The sequence below is a fragment of the Paroedura picta genome, chromosome 8 (assembly GCF_049243985.1).
Source record: "Paroedura picta isolate Pp20150507F chromosome 8, Ppicta_v3.0, whole genome shotgun sequence".
Taxonomy (NCBI): Eukaryota; Metazoa; Chordata; class Lepidosauria; order Squamata; family Gekkonidae; genus Paroedura; species Paroedura picta.
Genome location: NC_135376.1, coordinates 18,732,347 through 18,758,866, shown reverse-complemented (window position 1 = coordinate 18,758,866; position 26,520 = coordinate 18,732,347). Strand labels below are relative to the sequence as shown.

The 26,520-nt window shown below is 43.0% G+C and overlaps 2 protein-coding genes across 10 annotated transcripts in view; one reads left to right on the top strand and one right to left on the bottom strand.

The window, feature by feature from the left end:
• Positions 1-2,404, top strand: part of B3GALNT1 (beta-1,3-N-acetylgalactosaminyltransferase 1 (Globoside blood group)) — a 31,015-nt gene extending 28,611 nt beyond the window's left edge. For all 6 annotated transcript variants that reach the window (XM_077348525.1, XM_077348529.1, XM_077348528.1 and 3 more), the window contains one exon: positions 749-2,404. In XM_077348525.1, coding sequence (XP_077204640.1) covers positions 863-1,819 — 957 coding nt within the window. In that variant the 5' untranslated portion in view covers positions 749-862 and the 3' untranslated portion in view covers positions 1,820-2,404. The remainder of the gene's footprint in view (positions 1-748) is intronic.
• A 1,695-nt stretch (positions 2,405-4,099) lies between these two features.
• The window catches only part of PPM1L (protein phosphatase, Mg2+/Mn2+ dependent 1L), a 200,723-nt gene continuing 178,302 nt past the window's right edge, over positions 4,100-26,520 (bottom strand). For all 4 annotated transcript variants that reach the window (XM_077348520.1, XM_077348522.1, XM_077348521.1 and 1 more), the window contains 2 exons: positions 25,340-25,501; positions 4,100-15,497 (listed from right to left, as the gene is read on the bottom strand). In XM_077348520.1, the coding sequence (XP_077204635.1) occupies positions 15,151-15,497; positions 25,340-25,501 (509 nt within the window). In that variant the 3' untranslated portion in view covers positions 4,100-15,150. The remainder of the gene's footprint in view (positions 15,498-25,339; positions 25,502-26,520) is intronic.

Sequence of the window (26,520 nt, the reverse complement as noted above, 5' to 3'; positions counted from 1 at the left end):
AAGACTGAATGAGAGAGACAGACAGACAGACAGAGAATGTTCTTCCTACAATCTGACCCAGAGAGTCAATTTACATTGCCAGTGCTTCTTTGAAGGTGGTCTACCAGTAGAAACTTGTGTGGCAGCTTGTGTGTTGTATGGGGTAGAATTTCTTCCTTTGTGCCACTCTACCAGAGAGGGTTACCTCAGGTGGCACTTGTTACAATTGATCTTCAGATGTCCAAGATCAGTCCTCTTGGAGAAAATGGTGGCTTTGGAGGATTGATTCTATGACATTATATCCTACAAAAGTCCCTTGTCTCTTCCAACTTCACCCTCCCCAGGTTCCACCCTGAAAATCTCTAGGCATTTCCCAAACCAGAACTAGCAACCTGCAAACCAAAATGCTTTCTTTGGTGGGAGCCAAGGATAGGCAAGTTGTCTTATCTCCAGCTTTCAATTTCATTTTGTCACCATCCTTGTACCAGGCCGATGTGCCATTTTCAGACAATGCAAACAAATGGGTGGTAGCTATTGTGACCACCATCTCTTTAAGTATTCTCCTTTGTAAATATTTGGGTCTCTTAAACGGTGATGACTGGGGAAGGCACTGGCAAACCACCCCGTATTGAGTCTGCCATGAAAACGCTAGAGGGCGTCACCCCAAGGGTCAGACATGACCTGGTGCTTGCACAGGGGATACCTTTACCTTTTAAACTTGAAAGCTTGTATTTCCCATATGCTAACTCTTTTGATTTTTCTTTTCCAGCCAAGAATCTATGGCTCAGTCCTGCTCATTCTTTCCCATTCATTCTTTTTGACAACTTTCAAAAGGTAGCAACACCATCTTCTCTTTGTGGTTGTTTTGAAGACCGGTTTGTCCATGATATGCTTGAAGAAGGCTTTTTGGGGTGCGTCTTTTCTCTCTGCCATATTAATGATATGGTATATGGCAATTCCCTCCCACCCTGTGACAGAACATATAAACTGGATGTATTTCTATGAGTATGAACCCGTTTATAAGCAGAAATTTGTCTTCACACTACGTGAGCAAATAAAGTGTGAAGAGAGCAACCCATTTTTGATTATTTTGGTGACTTCAAGACCGGCAGATGTGGAAGCGAGACAAGCCATTAGGGTAACATGGGGCTCCAAGAAATCCTGGTGGGGCAACCAGGTTCAGATACTGTTTTTACTTGGCCAAGGAGGAGAAAGAGAAGATAGCTTAACCTTATCAATAGAAGATGAAAGCATTCTCTATGGAGACATAATCCGCCAAGACTTTCTTGATACATATAACAACCTTACCTTGAAAACCATCATGGCCTTCAGATGGGTGGCTGAGTTTTGTTCTAATACTCAGTATGTTATGAAAACAGATTCCGATGTCTTCATCAACACTGGAAACTTAGTGAAATTTCTTCTGAAACAAAATGTTTCAGAAAATTTCATTACTGGATACCCCTTAATTAATAATCCCTCACACAGGGGACTTCACAAGAAAACATATATTTCTCATGATGCATACCCATTTAATGTGTATCCTCCATACCTCAGTGGACTTGGTTATATCCTTAATACCAGGCTGGCTTGCAGGATTTATGAGATGATGCAGCATGTCAAACCAATTAAATTTGAAGATGTCTATGTTGGGATTTGCTTAAATATTCTTGGGGAGAGTGTCCGTATTATGAATGATACAGAACTCTTCTTTTTATATAGAATTAACTTTGATATCTGTAAATACAAGCACTTGATTGCAATACATAGCATCTCTCCCCATAAAATGATTCAGTACTGGCAAGAAATAATGCGAGAGACTTCAGCTCCTTGCTACTGATACCCTCTCAAATTTTAAAGCCTCATTCGATTCAGTGACACTCTGAGGCTGGGCTTCCTTATCCTTTACTGGCCTCTTTAATTTATACTGTAGAAATCACACTGATATAGGAAGACCTTAAATGTATTCACGAAGGAATGCAATGCAACTCTGTCTTCATGCTGACACCAGAAGTTCACTGTGACCTATTTTTTTTGCAAATGTATAGGAACTTGGGTCGTGTGCATCAACCTCAAAATTTTAGTTTTTCATTTTACAAAGATATGTGGCATGGAATTAAGATACGTGTACCAAGAAGCCAATGCTGCTTTCAGCTCTGTTAAGAACGCATCTGTCTCAAGCCTTATTAGAACACTCCTTTGCATTATCTTCCTTTTCCCATAAGAGTCAGGGAACCCTTCCTATTACTAGCACATGGCCTTAGTACAGGATTCCTTTTAAATGGACTTCTCTTTTAATGTATATTACAGGGAAGGTAACTATTAAATGGCATTTCTGTGTCTAATGTTGCTGTTGTTGTTATTATTACTATTACTAGAGGCAAAGCCCGTTGTACCTAGGAATACAACGGGTGCTAGGATGCACACCTGCTCTGTGGCCTTCCTGGGGGCTGGCTACATGGCAAAAGCTCCTGCCCAACCTTGGACTCTTGAGGCGCCACCTCCAAGAACATTCCTGACCCAGGGATCACCAACCTCCAGCTGCAGCCTGGAAATCTCCTGGAATTGGACTCTAAAGCCTAATGCCCCAGGGAAAAATGGCTGTTTTGGAGCGGGGACTCTGCAATGACAACTCTTGTTTCGAGGGGGCACTCTACAATGACAATTCTACAACAGCTACTTCCAACCTCTCTGCCAGAGTTCCTCCCTCCAAAGCAAGGTCTTTAATCTAGGAGGCTGTGGCAGAGAGGTTGCAGGATGGGAGAGCGTCACTGTTCAGTGATGCCAGCCTTGAGGTGGGAGCCAGAGAATCCCCAGAATGAAAGCTGCTATCTAGATTGTAGAGATCAGTTCCCCTGGAGGAAAGGGCTGCTCAGGACGGGGGATGGGGCTGTGTGGCACACACACACACACACACACACACACAGAGAGAGAGAGAGAGAGAGAGAGAGAGAGAGAGAGAGAGAGAGAGAAAAGACACCATCCTCCGGGAACAGCTGCTTCTGACTGTGGTCTAGCGACCCATCTGAGATTGCAAATTGTAAACCTCACATGACTTACTCATGAGTAAACATTCCCAGGGCAGAGGCTTTTCCTAGGTACCCTGGGTCCCAGGGGGTCATTTCTTGGTCTTCTGCAGCCCCCTACCTCCATAAGGCTTGCAGAGACTGCCCCACCTCCCCCCATATCCTCCAAATTGAAAGAGGCCAGGAGGCTAGGGCAACTTACTGGTAGCAGAGCATGCTCTGAGTCTGGCTCCTCTTTCACCCAGCAAACTTCTGAAACCAGCAGGAAGTTGGAGGTGGAGATCTGACTCATTAAGCCCTTCCTGGATGAGGGCTGCCTTCTGATTGGATCTAAACTACCTGCTCCGGCCATTCCTGGATGAGGTTCAATCAGGTAGTAGGTGACTTGTCAATTTGGGTTTTATGAGGTTTACTGATGATTATTACTATTATTAATATAATTTCTATACCAACCTCCCAGTGGACTGGCTCCACTGGTCCATAAGGAAGCATATATATTTTTGAATATAATACATGGTTCTGTGTATGGTGTGATAAAATACAAATGTGAATTGGACAAATACGTGATCAAAAGGGGGTAAATGCTTGGTCTGATTAGTTACTATGTCTACATTACATGTAGAGCTTGATTCACACATGATTTATTCCCCTTGACCACTGCAGCCTCTTGAGAAGCCATTCCAAAAGCTCAGGAGGCCTTTGAAGATGGCAAGTGGGACACAGATGAAGGGAGAACTAGCAGAATTTGCTTCCCCTTTTACAAGGAGTAGTGCTTGGTCTTTCTCAAGTGGAAGTTTGGAGGCAAGCCAATCAAACTGAGGATTTGTCATAATGCCCATTAGATTTCCCTCTCTCTATACCATTCAGTGTATATTTAAAATATTGATGGTCATCAAAAGAAGATGGTAAATACTCAAAAGAGTGTCTTTGGCTTGGTTATGGCCGAAGTTAAATTGGATTTCATTCTGTCACATTACTCCCACTAATATGGTATAGTTTAGCTTGCTTAAAGCACTGCCAACCATATAGGATCTTTCATATTTCAGGCCAAAATCAAATGAAATCAAACAGCTTTCAAAAAAAAAAGACAAAAGGAAATCCCCACTATTTATTTAAATACGCTCATTTTAAAGCTTTTATTTTTTTTAAACCGTACAATCAAATTTCCTTTTTTTTACTCAGTAGTTTACACTTCCTGTAGACGTTGATACAGAATCTGCAGTTGCATGAAACATATATTTTGCACCCATCTTTAAAAAAAATAAAATAAAGGAACCCCACCCAACCCCAAGTTCATAACAACCTATCTCTAATGCACACACTGAAGATACCATAGTTACATACAGCGAAAAGTGACAAAGCACCGTCACTTTGGGGTTATACTACAGCTAATGTTATCATATTTACATTAAACTTGACCCATGTTTCAAATTGTCTCTTAGAGACAGATGTAGAATTAGGTACAAAAGAAAACCTCTACGAGTCCCAAGAACAATGAGGCTTCTTCCCCAGCTCCTTCACTTGCTGTGCAGTATGGATAAAGCAGTGGACTTTGCTAGGTTGAAGTTCCTAGATGCGACTTCAAGGTGAAATTGTAGATGAAGCAATTGGCTCCCTTCAAAATGGCAGCTTTCAACATCCTTTCTGCTGTATGACTGTGTCTGTAGGGCTGCATGTCCAATTTTTTTCAGGTGTCAACCAAACAGAACACATATAGCCCATGCAAGGTACACGTTCTCTGGTTTCGCTTCCAGCTTGTTCTTGTTTGGAAAACAGATGTGCACATTCCACTTTGTGTCTTTACACAGAACTTAAAGCACACCTGGGTGTGCTTCTGTTTTCAAAAATCAATCCCGGAAGATGAGCCAAGCACAAAAGGTCTCAGTGGCTCTTCCATATGCTTCCCCCTAATTGTATAGTTTCCATTAGGAAGGACAGGCTCCTCTTGATAAGTTTTAGCTACCATGGCACAAATGGTTCTTCCCTTTTACTAAATCATCATTTTAAAAAACCCTTCAGAATTCTGTTCTGATACGGTGTTTGTTAACAGAAGTCTGTTTCTAAAGAAGTGTTAGGGATCATTCTCAGGTCCTACTGCATAGTGATAAACTATCACTACCTATCACATCACAGTGGTACAAGACATATTATATTTACATCCCGCCTCGGAGCATAAAGTTCCCAGACTCTCTCTCTCTCACTGAAGCATTGACCAGCTCCAGAGATGCTAAGCTCCAGTAAGCTTGTGGCATCTATGTACCTTCAAACCATGTCCTTCTGGGACAGCATGGTAGCTCTGAGATTCTTTGTTTAGCCAAACCTATCCATATCTGTGTTGTCCACCAAAGTTTCTATTTCAGTAGGTTGTTCTAGGGACTTCATCTGCAATCTAAGAAATTGTTAGTTAACGTTGCAGGAGTGCTGGATTTCATAAAGTGGTAAAGGGTGATTAATGGTTCCAGATGTAGGGAACAGCAAGAATTATCACCACAAACATATCCTTTTCTTTCATTTACTCATAATCTCATTTATTCCTATAGCAGTGGCCACAATCCTACTGCAAGAGAAGCTGAGTGGCAGTGAATAATTAAGTGGTGTTCTAGAACGAGGGGCTGTAGCTCTTCGAAGGAAACTGGTTCAAGTGCTGATGGCTGGGAAGCAAGGCAAGTGAAATCACAATGAATCACACTCTTTGTTACATCACTGAAAATGAAATATTGGGTCAATAAAGCCTGTTTAGTCAAACTGCAATTACTGAAACCACTGCTTTAAAGAATGTGGAAACACCAGGATTGCCCACAGTCAGCTAACTGTGCAAGTTTTAATTCATTAGTTGATTAACGAATTGGTGACAAAATGGCAGCAAGGCTCTCACACTTCCCTTCTCTTTCTTCTATCTTTTGCCTGTCTGATGAAGTTGTTTCATTTACTGAGTCTGCATTAATTTTCCTGTATAGCAATAGTTCTGAAGAAGAAAACATCCCCCCCCCCTTTGTATTCCGATGACAGTATGCCTGTGTTGTGGCAGGAAAGTAGAGGAATATTCCCCAGCATGAAAGAGCAATGTATCTTCTAAGATGGCACCCACCATTAAGGGTCTTGTAAATACTTAAATATATATGAAAAGTTTGTATTGTTGAGCTAGTAAACCCTCTTGGTTGGATCCTGCCAATCATTTCTAATAATGGAAGTGAGTGGAATTCTGCTGCCTCCCCCCTTCCCGCCAAAGCCCACCGATGAATAGGAACAATTAGAGGGACTAATTGCAAGTCTGCAGCAGTAGACTTTCCACTAGTAGAAATGATGTCAAGATCCCAACCCAATATCATGATTCTTTTTCTATGTAACCCCTAAAGGGATTAGTGGAATGTCAAATCAACATGATGGGAAATGCTGGAGATGTTATAAGACTATGGTTCTTTTTATCATATGTGGTGGCTTTGTGATAATGTTGTAAAAATGGATTAAAATACATGCTATGTTTGAAAAGATGTTAAAAATTAAGTTTCCTTTGTATTCTAAATATATATTATTAAGCTTTTTCCCTGAAAATCTATTGTTTGGCACCAAAGAATTCTTTTTTCATGCCATGATCTCAGCGAGATTGTTAATTGGCTAGAATTGGAAGCACCACAATCCACCCGAAGTGAGTGATTTATTAAACAAAATTGGTGAGCTTAGCAAGATGGCCAAATTAACCAACATGATAAACAGAAGACCTCTGGATGAATTCCAGGAGCATTGACATTTTAATTTGTATTATATGAACAGGTAGTTCTTTAATGTACTGTGTAGTATTGTTAAGATGGAGACTGGTAACACCTTCATGTTTAAACACATTTCTTTTCTGTATTTTATCTACTTTGTTTTTCTATCATCAATAAATATCTAATTAAAACATAATAAAATTTTTTGTTCTTTCTGTGTTGCTGCTTTTCTGTGTCTTTGACTTAGGGTTTTTGTCCAATCACTGTGCTCTCGCGGTGAGAGACGCATTAAAATACAGAAACAGGATTCCTCTGTTTGTCTCAAACGACAGTCCAGAAGTTGCTAGGGTTGGGCGCTTCGGCCGCTAAAGTGGCCATTGGCGCCTGAAGCAGCCAGCGCCACGGTGCGGGGGGGGGGAGAGGGGAGGCACTGGTGGTGGCGTGCAACCTGGCGGCCACATGCAGGAGCAGAGCTCCGTGCCTGTGTGTGTGGGCTGACTGGTGCACCCTCCCCTCTGCACTGCGGCGCTGGCTGCTTTGCACGCGAACAGCCAATTTGGTGGCCAATGTGCCCAACCCTTGCAACATCATATCCACAACGGGCAAATATGGGCCATTTTAATATACCTAAAATAATTATAGGACTTTTATTTTTAAATAACATGAAAATCTCTCTTTTTTGTACACCTATTAAAAATGTAGCAGCATAACAGATTTTCATCAGAGGTAACCAAACTGTCACAAAGCAACATGAGTAAGATTTTGTGTTCTGGGTTGGTGCCAAAGAATTCTTTTTTCATGCCACGACCCTGGTGAGATTGCTATTTGCCAGAATTGGAAGCAGCAAGATTCACCCCGGGTGACTGATTGGTTGGACAAAATTGGTCCAGCGATTTATGACAAATTGGCTGATGCTAATAAAAAAGAATTACAGTGTTTTTTTTTTGGAGGGTGAAATTTTGAACAGGAACCAAACGTGCTTATCTATCATTTCAAAAGAATGCTACTGCCGTTCAAAGGGCAAATCTGTCTTGCAAGAAAATCGTTAATGTTACCAGAGTGAATCAATATTGAAAAATCGGCAGATGCAAAAACCATGCCGGGAGCGATAATGAAGCAGTTTGATCTGTTCATTGCTAGACAGAGGATATGTTTTTCATTCCAAAGGTATAATGTAGAGGAAGTGAAGTTCATTCACAAAGTTGATGGGACTCCTACATGAACTCGTCTTCAGCCATGTATTCACCCAAGACTGCATGTGGTGAACAGTAAATAAAATGGTCCATGCAATTGCTATATTAAGAGCCTCTTGTGGCGCAGGGTGGTAAGGCAGCAGAAATGCTGTCTGAAGCTGTCTGCCCATGAAGCTGGGAGTTCGATCTCAGCAGCCGGCTCAAGGTTGACTCAGCCTTCCATCCTCCCGAGGTCGGTGAAATGAGTACCCAGCTTGCTGCTGGGGGGTAAACGGTAATGACTGGGGAAGGCACTGGCAAACCACCCCGTATTGAGTCTGCCATGAAAACGCTAGAGGGCGTCACCCCAAGGGTCAGACATGACCCGGTGCTTGCACAGGGGATACCTTTACCTTTATCTTTATATTAAGAGAGAAAAAATACATAAAAGACAGAAGTACAATGTTATACCATGGTACTTCCATCTTCCAATATATTCTGTTCATGCGATTCAGGTGTGCATACACCCAAGCACCCAGAAGATGGCCCAACAGTGTAGACCAGTCCTTATTTTAAATTTATACAGCATGATTCTGTCAAAATTGAACTCTTTCCTACCCTGTTTATTTTGATAGAAGAAACTAGAGTACATGATAACTTCACCACTTAAATCAATGGGGTTTAAAATGCTTAATGGTGGCTGGATTATGGCAGCATTGTGGATTATAATGTGGTTGAAATAATTCTGCCATTCTGTGGATTGTTATATAATTGTTATATTAGCAAAGTTATGAACATTAAACTAATTGTTTTAGCAGCTTTCAGTGAGTATGAATGATCATGATAAATGTTCATGGGGAAGGAATGTCCTGTTACAAGTTGGCCGGAGGAACTGGTTGGCCACTGTGTGAGACTGGATGCTGGACTACTGGTCTGATCTAGCAGGGCTCTTCTTATGGTCTTATCGCCTTAGCCTCTCTGCTCTATTATTGGCTCTCCAGAGGAACTGGTTGGCCACTGTGTGAGACTGGATGCTGGACTACTGGTCTGATCTAGCAGGGCTCTTCTTATGGTCTTATCGCCTTAGCCTCTCTGCTCTATTATTGGCTCTCCAGAGGAACTGGTTGGCCACTGTGTGAGACTGGATGCTGGACTACTGGTCTGATCTAGCAGGACTCTTCTCGTGTTCTCATATACATTGCTCCACACAAGGGTATGCACATTCGACAAGCTTTGAAATAGGCAATAACAAAATCAGCATCTAATGGCCTATATCACTTGAAAACTGTAACAATGCAATTCCTGTGCACATTAGATGAATTTTCTTTAGAAAGCGCATGCAATGTTTTAGATGGTGCTCTGGGTATCACACAGTATACATTCAATTACAAGAAAAATCACTGAATAAAAGTATTCTTCCCACATAAACTGCCAGCAGCCACGAATTTTTCCAATCCTTAAGATAGTACAAAAGCATTACATGAAGTATACTAGCATTCATATGGAGTTCCTATGTGGCCGTCATCCAGCTGCCCTTAAAAAAAAAAGGTAGCTGAAATTAATTAGTAATTAAAAATTAATTTTCTATCCAGATCACAGCTATGTTTTCTCTCCCTTTAAATAAAGCCTAACCCTGGTTGTTTTTTTAAACTATGGTCAAGCAGATGTTTGACTCTTCTAATAGGGCCACAACTTGGTACAAAGCAAGATGTGACAACACAACATGAACTGGCCTGTACACTGGCAAGTTACTATCAATCAAAGGGGTTGACTGGGAAGCAAAATTGTTTTGGGACTATAGCAAAAACTTCAGAGTCCAGCTGTACTCTTTTTGAACTTAGCATCAAAAGAAAACTGGCATTTTTGAATTTAGCACCAAAGGGAAACTGTTGCTGACAACTTGATTTTCCTAATGCCCTAAATTCCAGAATGTAACAAGAAATAGTTTTCAAGTATGATAAGAATTTGTTTCAAATTCCTCAAAAAAGGTTTTGTGAGACCTGTTTGTGTAGAAATGTTATACGTTTCTCAAGTCAAATTGCAGTGTCATTATGCTGATATGCTCCATTCTCTTGTTATCGTTTTATTTCCTAGTGTTGGAGCCTTTCCTACAAGCTGAGAACTGTAAACAAATCCATAACTATGCATTGCTAGCAATTCCTAATGAATTCATATAGAGTATGAGCCTGTTTTACTTTCTGAGTAGCTGGCTGGGCAAATGAGGCCTTTTTAATGGTTGACTGAATATAAGCTATATTCTATAATTGTTGCCTGTTACCATAGATTTATTTTTGTCCCTCCTTATTTATTAAACTCTACTTTTAATAGTATACAAATTAATATACTATGGTTATATTTATGCACGAAACCTGGATTATTCTTTTATGTGATGTCAAATCTACATTTTCATTTGCTCATTTTATCCTGTGCTATAATATACCATCTTGGACCTAAAAAAGGAAATTATATGTAATAGCTATCAAGTCGGGTAAAGGTTTAACATTATTCAAATTTAATCCTCCTGAGAATGAAGTACATTTGTGTAAAGTATTTCTGGTGGCTTGTATTTCCACCCTGAAATACTGCTCCTGAGAATCACGAGACCTTTCTCTTACATTAATTTCTACAGAGGAGTGAGGAAAAAGAGATTTGCCAATTTCTCTTTTTTGCTGCAGTCCCTCAGGCAACCTCACCTGTGTCTCAGGTGTAGTTTTCTGAAAATACAGTAGACTGTATTATGAAGGATTGTCCTGTTCATGGAAGTTCTGGATTAGGCCCTGATGAGGAGGAGAATGGGGAAATACATTTTCAGTTCTTGATATTTCCCCCTAATACTTTTAATGGTTAAAGCCTATAATCATGAGCTAATTCTCCCACATTAATTCTTCAGTCACAGTTCTGAAGAAGAATCAGTAGTATCTGTTATGTTATTGACCTTCAGCCTTGCTAAACCCCTCCCTGAAAGGCAACATGTCACCGCTTTTATATTCGTTATGTTGCATATTGTTGTCTCTGTCTAGAATTGTTCTCCTTTCTTTTCAGAATGATGGCACCCCTGGTTAGTTCCAGTTTAGGTCAAGTTATGTCCAACCAGTAAAAAAACTCCAATATTATCTAAGTGCCTCTTGATAAGAGATCCTATAAACTACTATGACAGAATTTAGTATCCCCCACAGACAAATCTGGTCATAGGTCATACAGGCAAATGGTGCAGATAAATATGTCTACAGATTCTGCAGGGGCCAGAGACCATCCACAAACTATTTCAGGCAACAAAGGAGTTCATAATAAACTCAAGACAAAGAAGGATTGGTCATAGCTAAAAAATGAGGAATATTGTCATACAAGAGAAGGCTGAAAAGGTTGATGTAAATGTGCAATTCCTTATGGATAGTCTCCTTGCATCATTTGCCTATCAACCCTTTATTTAAAAAAATCCTTAATTTTCTTACTGTACAGAATGAATATGAGCACACCGTTACGTGAGGCTATCATAAATAACTCTCAGTACGTTACAACAACCTAATACTGTTCCAAGTTTTCGATCCTACTCCCAGAGAGATTTAAGACTGACCTTTCAATGACTTCTGCGGGAACTTAATGCTTATATCCTTTATAAACACTTACAAGAAATCCAGCCCCTTTATCTAGCCAAGTGTTTTCCTTTCAAATCAATGAGCGATCTTGGCAGTTAAAAATTATACGTGAGCTTGCAAGAGTTTTTTAACTCTTCTCAGTCAAGCTCTGAATCTGTTTTGACTACTAGAGGTCAGCATGGGAAAGGCTGGTCTTGTGAATGCCTGGATAGCACATGACCAATGCTCTAAAACAGGGCTCCAGTCTTCTTTTGAAACAAAACGTTTAGAGCTGTTCCCAGTAGACTCAATCCCATCTAAATTCCATGCATGGAAACGCAAGCTCACTGCCTCCCCTCTTCTACCACAGGCTGAAATGCTTCCCCAATGCTGCTCTTGGGGAATAATGGACTCCTAGGAGTAGCATGAGGGGGGAGTTGGATTGAAAAAGGGAGGAATCACAGGAAACCTCCTCCCATTTGTGCATGGGGATCCAAATTCACAATCTTCTATCCCTGTCCAGCCTGTTCCTTACAATACTAAGCTCATTATGTTTGCAAATTAACCACCTAGTAAACAGCAAAATCAGGATAGCACTGACTGTTAATTTACCCGTGCAGCAGTTGAAGAATACATCCCCTACTGGCAATATAATACAAGGTTAAAAGGACAGTCCTGAAACTCTCACACAATACATCAACTCATCCTGTTGCAAAAACACAGAATAGGGTTTCCAGATTCCTCCTAGTGACCAGTGGGGGATAGGGAACATTTACCAGGAGAAAGAGGAAGGCCCAGGTCATGTTGCCAGCACTGCACAGGAAGTGATGGATCATGCTGTGGTGTTCAGGCGACCCTCTGGTATTTGGGCAAAAGCTCTACATTAAACATGGCTTCAATGACAGAGATTTTGACCAAGTACCAAAGCATTAGCAAGACACTGCTGCTATGATGATGTCACTTCCCGTTCAATGCAGGTCCTTCTTTGTACTGGTAAGTCTCCCATTTGGTCAGCTGACTGGCAGCTGCGGAGCAGGGCTTGCTGGCGGAGGACCTCTGCCTCCACAGGCTGTCTGGCAACCCTACCACATAATGGATTTGGAAACTTGAAAGACAGAAGCAATTTTTTCAAGTATTTCCTTTCTGTATTCCAACTTAACTGTAATCAAGAATCCTGTTGCATTAATTTTTTTCTCCAGAAGAGACGGATCTTTTAATTCAATTTTTCAATTAAAAAAAATCTATTTGGTATTAATATGAGGGTAGAAAAATATGGACAGGTGAAAGGACTTTATACATATACCCTCCCAGATGTCTCAGTTTGGACATGACAAGTTAATTTGTTTTGAAAATGTACTCAATATAATTGAGCAGAGGTCACAAACGAGGGCAGAAGCCAGAAGGCTGGGATAACAGCTAACGTACTTCAGATAGCTAAATCTTTCTCTGTGCTATTTTGAAGTCTATTCTCTGATTCTGAGAAATTACAGTATATTTTCCATGCTACACTTGTGCATGGAGCAATAGACAATAAAAAGGGAAACAAAGAAGTATGTCCCAAGGAATTAGCATAAAGCACCTCCCTTCTCCTAACAGCACATTAAAGAAGAAGAAGAGTTGGTTCTTATATGCCGCTTTTCCCTATCCGAAGGAGGCTCAAAGCGGCTTACAGTCGCCTTCCCATTCCTCTCCCCGCAACAGACACCCTGTGGGGTGGGTGAGGCTGAGAGAGCCCTGATATCACTGTTCGGTCAGAACAGCCTTATCAGTGCCGTGGGAAGCCCAAGGTCACCCAGCTGGTTGCATGTGCCAATGGGCCAATGACTGTGCTGAGCCCCATACATGCTGGGTCTCCTGTTAGAAGGAAAATGGCTCTTAACAGGATAAACTCTGTGCATTCAAGTTTCTCTTCATAGACTGGAAAACTCCTGCACGCATTGGGCTCTGAAATGTGCAGTGCCCTCTTAAAAACCAATGAAGTTTTATTCAAGGTATAAGCTTTTGTGTGCATGCACACTTCCTCAGATACAAAGCAGTGTGCATGTACATGGAAGTATAGATTATTCACACTGCATGTGCATATGGACTTCCATTTGCCTCCACTTCCTCAACAAAAATACTACGGATAGACAGAGATTGCATCCACAGCATACTCTTGCCCGTGGAAATACCCATCTAGCTTTGCATGCACATCAGAACACTGGCATAGAAGACCCAAGTCTTTTATGTGGCAACCCACCAACTACCAGAAATATTTCAGATGCTTCAGAGGATACCTGTTGGCCAGATTCTTGAAGTGTCTTGTGCAATAGCCTAAAATGGCTCAGAGGAGAAACTGAATAAAAGGGAACTATTTTTCCATCCTATCATGGTGCTCCGCTGGAACACCTGTGTCCATTCCTTTGAGGACATCACCAAATGATGCGGGGGACAGGAGCTTCACAGCCAGGTTGCATCTAAATTAGGAATGCTGAAAGCTGAAAAAAGTCGATTTTCTACAATACAGCATACCTAACACACAGGCTCTTAATTATAAATCCATCTAATTGTGATTTTTTCATTCCTAATGGAGATCTTGGATTAATGACAGCCTAGGCTGTCAAAACCATGTCCCCTAAATCTTTTGAGCTAAGCTTCTATGCTATGGAAACACTGTTGTAAAAAAAAAAAAAAAAAAAAAAACCAAAATAATTAGGCAACTATTTTCCATTGCAGTGTGCTTGCAACATCACTGCCCCTGCCCCATTTGATCCTATGCTGATAATTGAAAACAAAATCTCAGGCTCATCTAGGCATCACTTTTGCTAAAACAGTGCTCATTTTCCTTATTGCTGGACACTCCGGTCCTGCAAACCATCTCTGGTAATTATCGAGCAGTCACAGCTCTGTCCTGACACCTGGCACATCTAGAAGCAAGAGTTAATGCTGTTAGTGCAATTTCTGGATGATCAAGGACCCCAGAACGCTATCTGTGGTTGGAGTTAGAAAGGCAAGGCGTCATTAAAGGCATGCGTACAGACCGTATAAACACACAGCTATGGAGAAGCTCAATAGCATGGCTCTAATTAGGTTTCAGAAAGGGCATGTTTAACTATGAAAAGAGAAAGGAGGATTGCCTGTTTTGCACCAAAAGGCTGCTTTTCCCCATTTGTCTAGGAAGAAGACAGATCAAAGTCCCCTGCCCCCTGCCTTCCTATGTCTGCACCTCAGAAAACAAACTAACAAAACAGTAGAAGGGAGACTGTTACAGGGCTGAAAAGCCAATGTTGTTTCCATTGCTTGCAGGAGTGGAACAAGATATTCCTGCCTTGCCCTGCTGCTCATTCCAAAGTGTGGATTCCAGCTCTTAGGCGGCAACTGAGAAACAAGAAGTACTTGAAAGAGAGAAAAATTCAGGTATTCAAAGCGGGAGTCTTCAGCCTTGACAATGGAAGAAGGTGCTAAGAAGCTGACACCCTTACAGAGCTGCAAGGAAGGAAATGGTGGTGCGGAAGGGAGTTTGTTTCTTAAACATTGCTTTTGGATGGATTTGCTGCATCGCTGTTTATCAAAAGAGTGATTTTCCTCATTCCAGGTTTTTTTTGGGGAGTGGGGGAGGTACAGTCTTAATGTGAATATACTTGCTACAGCCATCTACTGCGTTGAAGTGTAAAGGTTCCTTGAGGAAGTTCACCAGAGAGAGGCGTGACATTTACTGGTCTTCTGCTTTACTAGTACTCTTGAACTTCACCACCATGACCGTTATGTTGTCGGGGCACCCTCTGTAGAAGGACTGGAGGACTATACTCTTGGCCCCGAAGTGGGGTTCATCCAAGCGTTCCTTGATGAACCGGACAGCCTCCTCGTTGCTAAAAGCATCCCACAGCCCATCAGATGCCAGGATCATGAACTCTGGTTGGAGCTTGTCCAGATCAAAGGTCAGGATATCAGGGTCTGGGATGACCACGTTCAGATTCTTCAGTGGATAATCTCCAAGGGAGCGGGACATGGCCAGGATCCCCTGAACCCGCCAGGAACCATTGAAGCTGATGAAGCCACCTGGGGAGGAGACAAACAAAAATGTTGATGTTTTATTAAAGAGTTTGCCAACTACGGTCCCATGAAGGGATCTCAATGAGGTTTTCAGAATGCCGGATGGGGTGAGACCTCTTACCCTGGGACTGCCATTTCCAGCCCTGAGCAAAGAGGAAAGAAAAAGTTAAGAAAAAAAATCTACCCTTAATTTGGGCAGTGGAAGGGGATGGGAAGGGGAGGGGCCACCTTTGCCACCCAAGGCTCCTCCCATTTCCGGGCGGCACAGCAGAGAGGCCTCGTACCTAAGTTCCTCGTACCTCGGAGCCTGAAAAATATTTCAGAGGTACCTCCGTGGTCAAAAGGTTGAAAAAGACTTTATTAAACGAGTTCTACATGCACCAGATTTTTGAAATTCCTGTGCCTATGGGTTAAAAAAAGGAGTCAATGATTACTGTTCTTTGGATTTCTTCTTAAACTGTCCAACCCAGACACTCCCACTTCATAACCTTGCGTCTCATGTACTTGGAAAATATGTCTGCTGCTGAGCTACAGGAAAGGAAAAACTTCACAAGGGCACTATGAAAAGGAGGGAACTGAGAAGGAACTCTTCCCCCCCTGGAGAAATATCCCATTGTAACCCGTACTTGATGGCGTGTACATGTGTTCAGTGCCCTCAAGTTCCTCCTGCCTTACAGCAACAGAATTGATGTCCTCCAAAATATCCTATCTTTAGAAGCTTTTCTAGAGTCAATCCATCTTATGTTTGGTCTTCTTATTTTCCCGCTACCTTCCACTTTTCCTAATGTTATTGTCTTTCCCAGGGAGTCTTGTCTCAGTAGTAATTTTAGCTTCTAAAGAGAGTTCAGGCTTGATTTGATCTAGAACTCACTTATTTGCTCTTCATAGTACTCCAGTCTAAGGAACTGCCCCCCGTGAAATCACAGGAGCACACAGCCTGTAGCGTACCACGCTATTAGGCTGAAATTGCATCACGATACGGTGATAACACTCAAAATGGTCCCTCCTAATCCCATCTCCCTTTCTCCCACCATAACTACCCAACTCATCTACCCAACTCATAAGATAATCTCATAAGGAACATCTACCCAACTCATAAGATAATCATGTTGTGCATTTCTTCCTACTTTGGGGAGAGGAAAGGGAAGGCGACTGTAAGCCACTTTGAGCCTTCTTGGGGTAGAGAAAAGCGGCATATAAGAACCAACTCTTCGTCTTCATTGGCTGCTATTCACATGGCAGACATTCCTACAAGTTATTGGGAGCAAGAGGGATAACTTGAGACAAGGAGGTTATTTTCTGAGGGATCCCAAAGTTGGAAACTGTATCTCTATCTTAAAAGTGCAATCCTTGGCACATTTACATGGAGTATAACTTGCTTTGAAGTAAATATGTATAGGAATGGACTCCAAAATGATATGCTGCAAGTAGAAAGCTAGCTTGGTGTAGTAGTTAAGAGTGCTGGCCTCTAATCTAGAGAACAGGGTTTGAGTCCCAATTCCCCCACCTGCAGTCAGCTGGGTGACCTTGGGCTAGTCACAATTCTGTTAGGGTTGTTCCTGTAGAACTGCTCTCTTAGAGCTCTCTCAGCCTCACCTACCTCACAGAGTATCTGTTGTGGGGAGAGGAAGAGAAACATGTTTGTAAGTGGCTTTGGAATTCCTTTGGGTAGTGAAAAGCAGGGTATAAAGATCCCGCTCAGCTCTTCAGAAAAAAGGAAACGTAAGCATACTGGGAAGTGAAAGAAACCGATGAAGCCATAGTAAACAGATTGTGAAGCCCATCCTTTTACAGCTGTTCTTTTAAACACATCCACTTGAAAATACATTTTGTGTTATGAATCCTGAAATCCAGAACAGCCTTGAAATATCAAGGAAACATCTAAACATGACTAGGACTGAATCAGTATTACAGCCAATGCTGCTGAAATGGTTGAGGTTCCTAGAGGCAAGAACATCCTTCTGGTTTTTTCCCCCCCTACCTTGCCAAACAGATATGACAAACTGTTGAACGGGGAGAAAAAAACAGCCTTCATCTTCACAATCTGCCATACAGAAAACCACCTTTCCCCACCCCCAGCTCAAACCATCTGCCCTCAAGTCCTAATCAAGTCCTCCGGTCTCCCTTTGGTGCCATTCAAAGACAGGTTCACACTCATTTACAAAGATTTATGAAGGAGGTGGGACATCAGACACACTCGTCTAAAGACAACAATTGCACTCCAGGGCACCGAGAAAAAGAGAGAAAACACACATACAAAGAAAGTTTATTCGCCTCCCCACCAAGAGGCCTTGGTTGAGCTGTAACGCTAATGACCCAGAAAACCCTTGTGAAAATAATCACTCTGCTTTGAGTTTTACAGGAGAAAATACAAAGGGAGGTGGGGGGAGGAATAGCCCTGTGCAGCAAGAATAGAATCCTCTCCCTTAAAGCCATGACTTCGGCACCTAAGGGAGGGCTAGCAAACTGCTGTCACCGTTAAAACCCATGAGCAAAACTCCATCAGATGCAGTGACTCCTGTTCTTCGGAGCGTTTATAGAGCTGTTGGGGGTGGCGTGGGGTGAAGGGATACACAGCTCTTTCAGAACAGCAAGAGCAATTTGGCAGCGAAAGGAAACAGAAAGCACTGAATAAGCCAATGCCAAACAACCATTCTGTGGGGTTTCAAGCTTCCTTAAAGGGTTATACCTTATAATCTCTGTGGTTGCCGCAAACAGGGGCACAATGTTTGTTTACATGTGCAACCCCCCCCCCCCCAGCGTCTGGAAGGTCATGTACATGATCACACAGAGTTGTGGCCTGGTCCTAGCAGTTGTTGAGGTTGCAGGAACCCTGCAGTATGATGTGTTCAGCTAAAGAATTCAAGCATTTTGAGCCTGCTTTGTTAGTTGGCTGCTAACCAGTATACAGGCTACTTTTTAAAAATGCAGCATTTACTGAATTGGACAAAGTCTGAAAGTGTCCCTGCTTACTCCGTCCTTTGCTAACTAATGCCCAAAAAGCTCTTCAGCTCATTTCTTCCTCTATGGTCAAATTCAAGAGAACCCAGTTCTGGTCCTGCTTGTGTCCCAGATCACTGGTGAGGCTGAACTATTATAGTACGTAGGAGGAGAATGTGGATAGTTTGCTTCTGCTAGCTCTGAAGAGGAGATGCTGGCTCATTGTATAAGGGATTCAGTGCCTATTGGGCCTTCCTTTTGAGTGGGTAGTCATGCAGTAATGGGCAGATCATTTACATGCAATATAGATGAACACCTACAACACTGTGCATCGCAGGCAAGCCAAAAGCCATTTATCACTGCCTCTTATCTCTTCCTTTCAAGTCTGCGCTTCTTTGTGAGTGCGGATGTAAGCCTTAATTTGCTCTATTCATTCAGCTGTCCAAGGCCATATAATACGGTTTGTTTGGCCTAGACAAAGAACCTCCACATGTAATGCTGCATTTGAACAATGCATTCTTCCTTGAAAGAACAGGCAGATATCTGCAGGAAGACCGGTAAAGAAATATTTCACCAGGACTTGTTGGAGATTAGGGGTTCAGAGGATGGGTTCTGACCTGGGAGGCATAGGATTGCCAGGTTCCCCTTGGCCACCGGTGGTGGTGGTGGTGGTGGTGGTATGGTTGCCAGATCCAGGTTGGGAAACTCCTGAAGATGGAGGAGAGTGGAGCCTGGGGAGGACAGGGACCTCAGTGGGGCACAATGCCAGAGTCCACCCTCCAAAGCATCCATTTTTTCCGCAGGGGAACTGATCTCTGCAGCCTGGATATAAGCTGGAATTCCAGGGGATCAATCCCCTGGCTCAACTTGGAAGTTGGCATCCCTAGGGAAGCAGCTGGTTAAATCCATGTCTCTGTTGTTGACTCTTATTTATTTATAAAAGGTTCAGATCAGTTGTCCCGGAACCTGAAGGTTGGGCGGATTACAAAATAATAGCAAAACATTTTAGAAAAAAATCACTCTGCTTTAGCTTCAGTCCTCTACTTGCCTTATCATGGTAAATTGCTGCGAGCCAGCCTGCTGGAAGCAGGAATGAATGAATAAATGAATGAATGAATGAACGAAGGAACCAACCAACCAACCAACCAACCAATCAACCAACCAACCAACCAACCAATCAATCAATCAATCAATCAATCAATCAATCAATCAATCAATCAATGCGATGAAACATTCTAGCCTACCTTACAGAGCTGTTGGATTACAAGACTCGATCTGCGAAGTGATTCCAGCACTGAGAGCACTTTATAAATGCTGAACATGTTCGCTTTTTAAAAATCATATTGGGTAGAAATTCTATGAAAAATTGGAAATGCAGTAGGCAAGAGTAAATGTTTGCGCTCAGCAACCACCTGCAGGAATTTTTTTTTTAAGGGTGATATTCATGAGCTCTTTTTTTCTTCTCCATCTTCTCCAGGAAAGGAGAGAGACGATGGAACTAACTTGTGCGATCTGCTTATCGAAGCCGCTGCAGCCAGTGCTTATGCAGAGAAAGTGACTTTTCACTGCCTTCCTGAGAAGAAGACTGAAATCTGGGGTTGGATGAGAAGGGTTTTCTTGCAACTTTCCCCATAGATTTTTCTTTTCCTTAAGAATAGTAGTCCCCAACCCCCAGTCCTGATCAGTCGGTACCGAGCCATGGCTCCTCCTCGTCCTCCCCCCCAGCTGCTGCCTAGGGGGCTGCCCTGCCACTCTGCCGTTGGCTCACCTTTGGTGCTCTCTGGCAGCCGCCATGGCTGGGGCTCCCCCTCGGCATGGCAATGCGCAGCTGCTGCTGGGAGCGCCCCCCAGAGGGTGGCAGGAATTCAGGGGAAAGAAAGTCTCGGCAACGTCCCTCGGCAAAAGACTACCCCCCCTCCTGGGCCTCAGTAAAATTGTCAAGCGTTGACCGGTCCCTGGTGATAAAAAGGTTGGGGACCAGTGCTTTAGAAGAAGCACTTAAACATTCTCATTATGAAAGCAAAAAACTGCTTTGTCCCAAGCTGCGGTGAAGAGGAAGGGATGGGGGCTTTTCTTTTTTCAAATAAAGCAACATTCTTGGAATTGCAACCTTCTGTTGCTAGAAGAGTGCAAGTCAACAGGATCAAACGACATTTCTGTCAGGCGCCTGCATGCAGCTTATGGCTCTTCTGCTAAACACGATTGTACTCTTCACGTGGAGCTTGCACATGGCATGGCAGGAATGTCATGTACACATGCAAATGTACACAGATGCCCAGTGGAAAAATCATCTCTTTATGTGAGCAGGTCCAGAATGACAATCACAGAGCTTGGTATCTTGGAAAGACAGAGAAAGGGGACACTAGAGAGGCCATGGGGTTGGAGCACCTTCCCAAAGAGAAAAGGCTAAGAAACGTCAAAGGTTTTTTTTAGTTTAAGGGGGGCATGCTAATTGAGGGGGGTAATATAAAGCAGGGCTACACAACCTTTTTCAACCCAAATGCCAAGAACTCCACACTGTTTACGTATGAAGGTGTACTTGTGTTGGAAACAAAAGGGAAGGGGGAGAGAAAAGAGGGTTGGGGAGAAAAGTGGGAGAAAGCTGAGTTCCAGATGTGCTACCAATGGCTCAGGGTTTCACCTTGGCCCCTTGGAGCAGGGGTAGTCAACCTGTGGTCCTTCAGATGTTCATGGACTACAATTCCCATGAACCCCTGCCAAAAACGCTAGCAAGGGCTCATGGGAATTGTAGTCCATGAACATCTCGAGGACCACAGGTTGACTACCCCTGCCTTGGAGGAAACAATGTCACAGCACTAATGTACCTCAAGAATACCAACATGCAGAAGAATACCCCATGTTCAGAAGTCTCAGGGGTGCTGTTTTCTGCTGACTTCCCCTTCCAATAAGACTCCCACTTTGTCCCATATGCTGTTCCCCAAGGTCTACTTTCTATACCCTCAACAGCACTTTAGGGGAATCAGTGGCCTGCTACTGGCATTGTGGCTAAGTAGGCTCACAGGGTTGCTTACATGCTTGTTATACTTAAATATATTGTTTAATGGGACTGGTTCAAAGCATTGTGTGGCCCCAAACAGATGGCCACATACACTTTGAGAGATGTACCTTTTGCACTGAGGTTTTTGGATTGCCAGCTTTGGGCTGGGAAATACCTGGAGATTTCAGGGGTGCAGCCTGAGGTTGGCCAGGTTTAGGGAGGTGAGGGACTTCAGTGGTGTTCAATGCCAAAGGCTCTGGTTTCCAAAGTGGTCATTTACTCCAGGTGAACCTACTTCTGCCAACCTGGAGATCAGTTTTAATTGCAGCTGTGCTCTAGCCAGCCTTTGCATCCTTTGCAACATCTCAGAAGATGCTGGGAGCAACACTCGGAAAAATGCAAATGCATGCTAAAAATGTGTACACCAGCTGCTGGCCAGTATGTTCTCTTATCCTATTCAGCCAGGCAATATGGATAAATCAGAGGTAACAGATGTGAATGACTCTGAAAATGACCCTAACCCCACCAAAGCAACTGAAACACTAATATAATTTAAAAAAAAAAAAACAACAACAACACTGAGGTCAATATACCATTTAGAGACAAAATCTCATAAAGCTGCATTCCCAGCCAGCAGGGGTGCCTTCTACTGATTATTTAGTGAGAATTTTAGAACATTCATCTATTTTAATGAGGCCTCCACTTCTGGATTACAATAATCAGGTTCAAATGTTAATTGCTAATAGGTGCTATGCTGTTAAAAGACTATTTTAGTCTCTAAGGGGGGAGGGAGGGAATCTACATTTCCTTCCACTTCTAGATAAATAGAGAATTACTACCTTCTTTAACTAGTTCATTATTACAGGATCTAAAGCAGCATTAGCAAGCAGAGGTGCCAAGTTTATTCTGAATCTCAGCTTCATGTTTTCCTATAAAGTTACCAGATGTGTATGAGCAGAGGAAAGTACACGCAGTAATGGGTTTAAACTACAAGTACAACGATATAGGCTAGATATCAGGAAAACATTTTCACAGTCAGAGTAGTTTAGCAGTGGAATAGGCTGCCTAAGGAGGTGGTGAGCTCCCCCTCACTGGCAGTCTTCAAGCAAAGGTTGGATACACACTTTTCTTTGATGCTTTAGGATGCTTTGGGCTGATCCTGCGTTGAGCAGGGGGTTGGACTAGATGGCCTGTATGGCTCCTTCCAACTCTATGATTCTATGAGTCTAAATGAAGATGCTGACTGGAAGTTAACAGAGTGAACATCTAGCTACTGACACTTTACTAATATTACCTTCCAGTCTTATAATTATATTCATATGGCCCAAGTTAGATTTGATTATATATCTGTCATTGTAATCTCCCACATTTTAAACAGACTAAAACACCATAGGATAGGAGCTCATTCCCTCTCACAACTTTTGTTAGCCCTTAAGGTGTGACTGATGCTTGTTACAGATAGACTAACACAGCTACCCATCTTGATCTATCAAAATGCAAATGTAGTTCTTCGAAGGATTGATTTTAATAGGCATGAATTGCCTAGGTCTTGATAACTGAGCAGTTATCACACTAACTAGCATTTCTGCATGGATTTTTAGAGGAGACCTATACAGAGTGCATTACAGTACTCTAGTCCTGATGCTAACTGTGGTGTGTATCCAGGTGGCCAGATCCATTAGTCATAAGTTATCTATTGCCTGTTGTGGTGGACCAATATTTTGTGGCTTTTACCAGCAAAAACTGCAGTTAATGTAAACCAGCCTTTCTCAACTTTTTCACCACTGAGAAACCCATGAAACATTCTTCAGACTTCCAGAAACCCCAGAAGTGGTGTGATCATTCAGAATGTGGTTGGGAAGTACATGCTCACCCAGGGCCCCTCCCCTTCCACCCTTTCCAAGCCTATCACTGGCCATTTTGGGAGGGGGTGGGTGGGTCGACATGACATATATGGTCAAGGTAAAGGTAAAGGTATCCCCTGTGCAAGCACCGAGTCATGTCTGACCCTTGGGGTGATGCCCTCTAGTGTTTTCATGGCAGACTCAATACGGGGTGGTTTGCCAGTGCCTTCCCCAGTCATGACCGTTTACCCCCCAACAAGCTGGGTATTCATTTTACCGACCTCGGAAGGATGGAAGGCTGAGTCAACCTTGAGCCGGCTGCTGGGATTGAACTCCCAGCCTCATGGGCAAAGCTTTCAGATGGCTGCCTTACCACTCTGCGCCACAAGAGGCTCTTCTATATGGTCAAATCACCTGTTAAATGTTTAGCAATTTAAATTTCTTCAAAAAATTAATTCACTCCAAACCATTTTGGAAACCCTTCCAGGGCTGTCAAGTAACCCCAGGGTTTTGTGAAACCATGGCTGAGGAAGCCCGAGACAGATACCGCACTGATATCAAGCATTACAGCTCTCATAATTTAAACTTGAGCCTCAATAGTGGTTCTGGACTGTCGCACAGGCTGAGGCCTATGGCCGATGGAACTGACATCCACGGTGAATTTTTTAAACCCATCTCTGCAGCCACAATGTCAGTCATCAGGTAGTATTACTTGTTTGTCAGCAGACACCAATATGGAGAATGGAATATGATTATGTTATGGTTTCAATTCTATAGTGCGTGATGCTTGACATGACAGCTGGTGGATGGGAAACACACCTGAGGAATATTCATCTCCATGGCAAACATGCCCAGGCTGAATTAAAAATTAGTAGTAAAGGATTGGAAGTGAGGAAAAGAATGGAATATAGTGTTGCTAATTGTATATTAATAGGCTCTGTAGAGGGCAACAATTAAAATTTATTTATTTATTTATTTATTTAGATTTATATACCGCCCTCCCCGAAGGCTCAGGGCTTTTAAAGACTAGCTTAAAAGCCTGTTCCTAAGAACAGGCCCTGAAAGGGTCCCCTCCCCTGGCCCCTGGCCCCTGGCCAGGCAGCTTAAGGTGGCTTTGGGCCACAGCTCGCAGCCAAATCAAGTGGGGTGGGCAGGGGCTGGGTAGCTCGTTAGGAGGCCTGGGATAGAGCTCCTTAGCAGGTAGTCAGCAGGCCGGGAGGCCCTCGTGAGCAGGCCCAGCCTAGCAGGCCTGGAGGCCCTTGTTAGCAAGCCCTCCACCATGACCCTTTGCCCAGGGCCCTCTCCCCTTACCTGCTGCTGGCTCCAGGCACTGAGGCATCTGAGAGCAAAGAGGCTAGAGTCCAGGGCTGGACAGTGGGAGCCGCAGGAGCAGGGCCAATCAGGGCAAAGCTGGCTGCACCCTGATTGGCCCTATTCCAACTTGGACAGCCAGACATGTCCCACCCCTATGTCCCACCCCCAGAAATATATAGAGGAACAACAATGGATAAGGATCTCTGATGAATTTTTTAGCACTTAGAACAGTTTCTCTCTTCAATCATGTTCTCTCTTCAATCATGAACTCCATATTCACAGGCTCTGACTCAACCATGGTCCTTCCCCTATCAATCCTGTCCCCTTCAACATTCCAATCAGTTTTAGAACAACAAGAAATAAATTGTGAACTTTCCAAGGCTAATAGTTGCAACAGGGGTAGCTGTGGTGGTCCTTATAGCAAAACCAAACAGGGATGGAAGGCTTAAACCTTCTGCCATCCCAACCTGAGCTGGGACTACTGCCTATCTCTACAATGTATTTATACAAGAGTGTGGTAAATACTGATTTCTGTCTTGTCTGGCTTGATTCTTAGTAACATCAAGTCCTGCTGGTCTCTCCCATTCCTTGAGGTTCTCTGATTATATTCCGGGTTCTCAGAGATATAGGATGGCCTCCCTAAGGAGAGACTTGAGACGATTATGTAACCGAAAAGCCAAACAAAACCCAAGACTATTACAATATTCGACCAGGGTTCCCATGGAAGCAAGCACCAAACTTTATAAGCTTACCAGCTCTTTTAATCCTCTTCCTCTCCTTAAGCTGATAGGGCTTGTGATCATGCGACAAAGGAATAGCATTTCCATCTTTATCACATAAGACGCCCCTCGAATCCCCGACGTTGGCCACTGTGAGCTCCTTATCTGACAGTAATGCAATCAAACATGTTGTACCTGGAAAGAGGAAGAGGGGAAACACAAGACAATGAACTGAAAATCACTGCTGCTCACACAGCAGTCTTCCCTTCACCTTTTGTTATCTGAGTCCAGCAGCTACTGGGAACAGCAGTTGTGCTGCTATCTGAATGCAACATCTCCTGTTCAGATGACAGTATGCTTAAAGGGCCTTGATCAAGTCTGGCAGTCAATTTTTCCTCTCCCCACGATAGTTTTAGTCTATCAGAAGGGTCAATCCTCCAGTGCAGCCTTTCTCACCTGGCTTTGTTATTTTAGGTGTTAATTTTAACACCTTGTCTGGAAAAAACCAAACAACATTTTTTAAAAAACAGCATTTACAGATGATCCATCCTTTCTGGATGATTCTAATTACATAACTGATGAATAAAATGCTTGACAAAACACACACACACACACAGTAGATTAACGGACCCTAGAAAATGGCTGCAAATTACAATGGCGGACGGAAATGCATTTCCAGTGATAACTTGACAGCTGTCTTCCCCCATTGGGCAAGGAGAGTAATAAAAGAGAAAATTCCTATTGACATATTGGCCTGTTCATAAGCTCATGAGTGACAGCTACTTCCATTTACAAGATGTAGGAGGGAAAAAACTACATCTGGGGCAGCTGCAGCCTACAGCTTTATGAGCAAGTACGGACAGGCAGCGTCCACGCATGTAAATACCCTGAGCTCCATTATTCAGTGAAGTAGGCTGTGAATTCTCTATCTAATCTGATTTCTTACCCACTGCTCCTGGCTCACGGCAGGTTACAATGATAGAATCCCATTCAACAGTAAAACAATTCCCACCTTAAAATCTTAACCCACCCCAATGGCGAATGCTAACTCCATATCCTCTCCCCCCTACTCAACAATGGTCCCATTGTCCCTCAGGGGGCCTCAGGGGACTTAAGGGGGCGGGATAGCATGCTGTTCTGGCTAAATTGAGGAGGGCCCCCTGATCTTAATGACCTAAGCCTCGTAGAAGAGCTCCATCTTGCAGGCCCTGCAG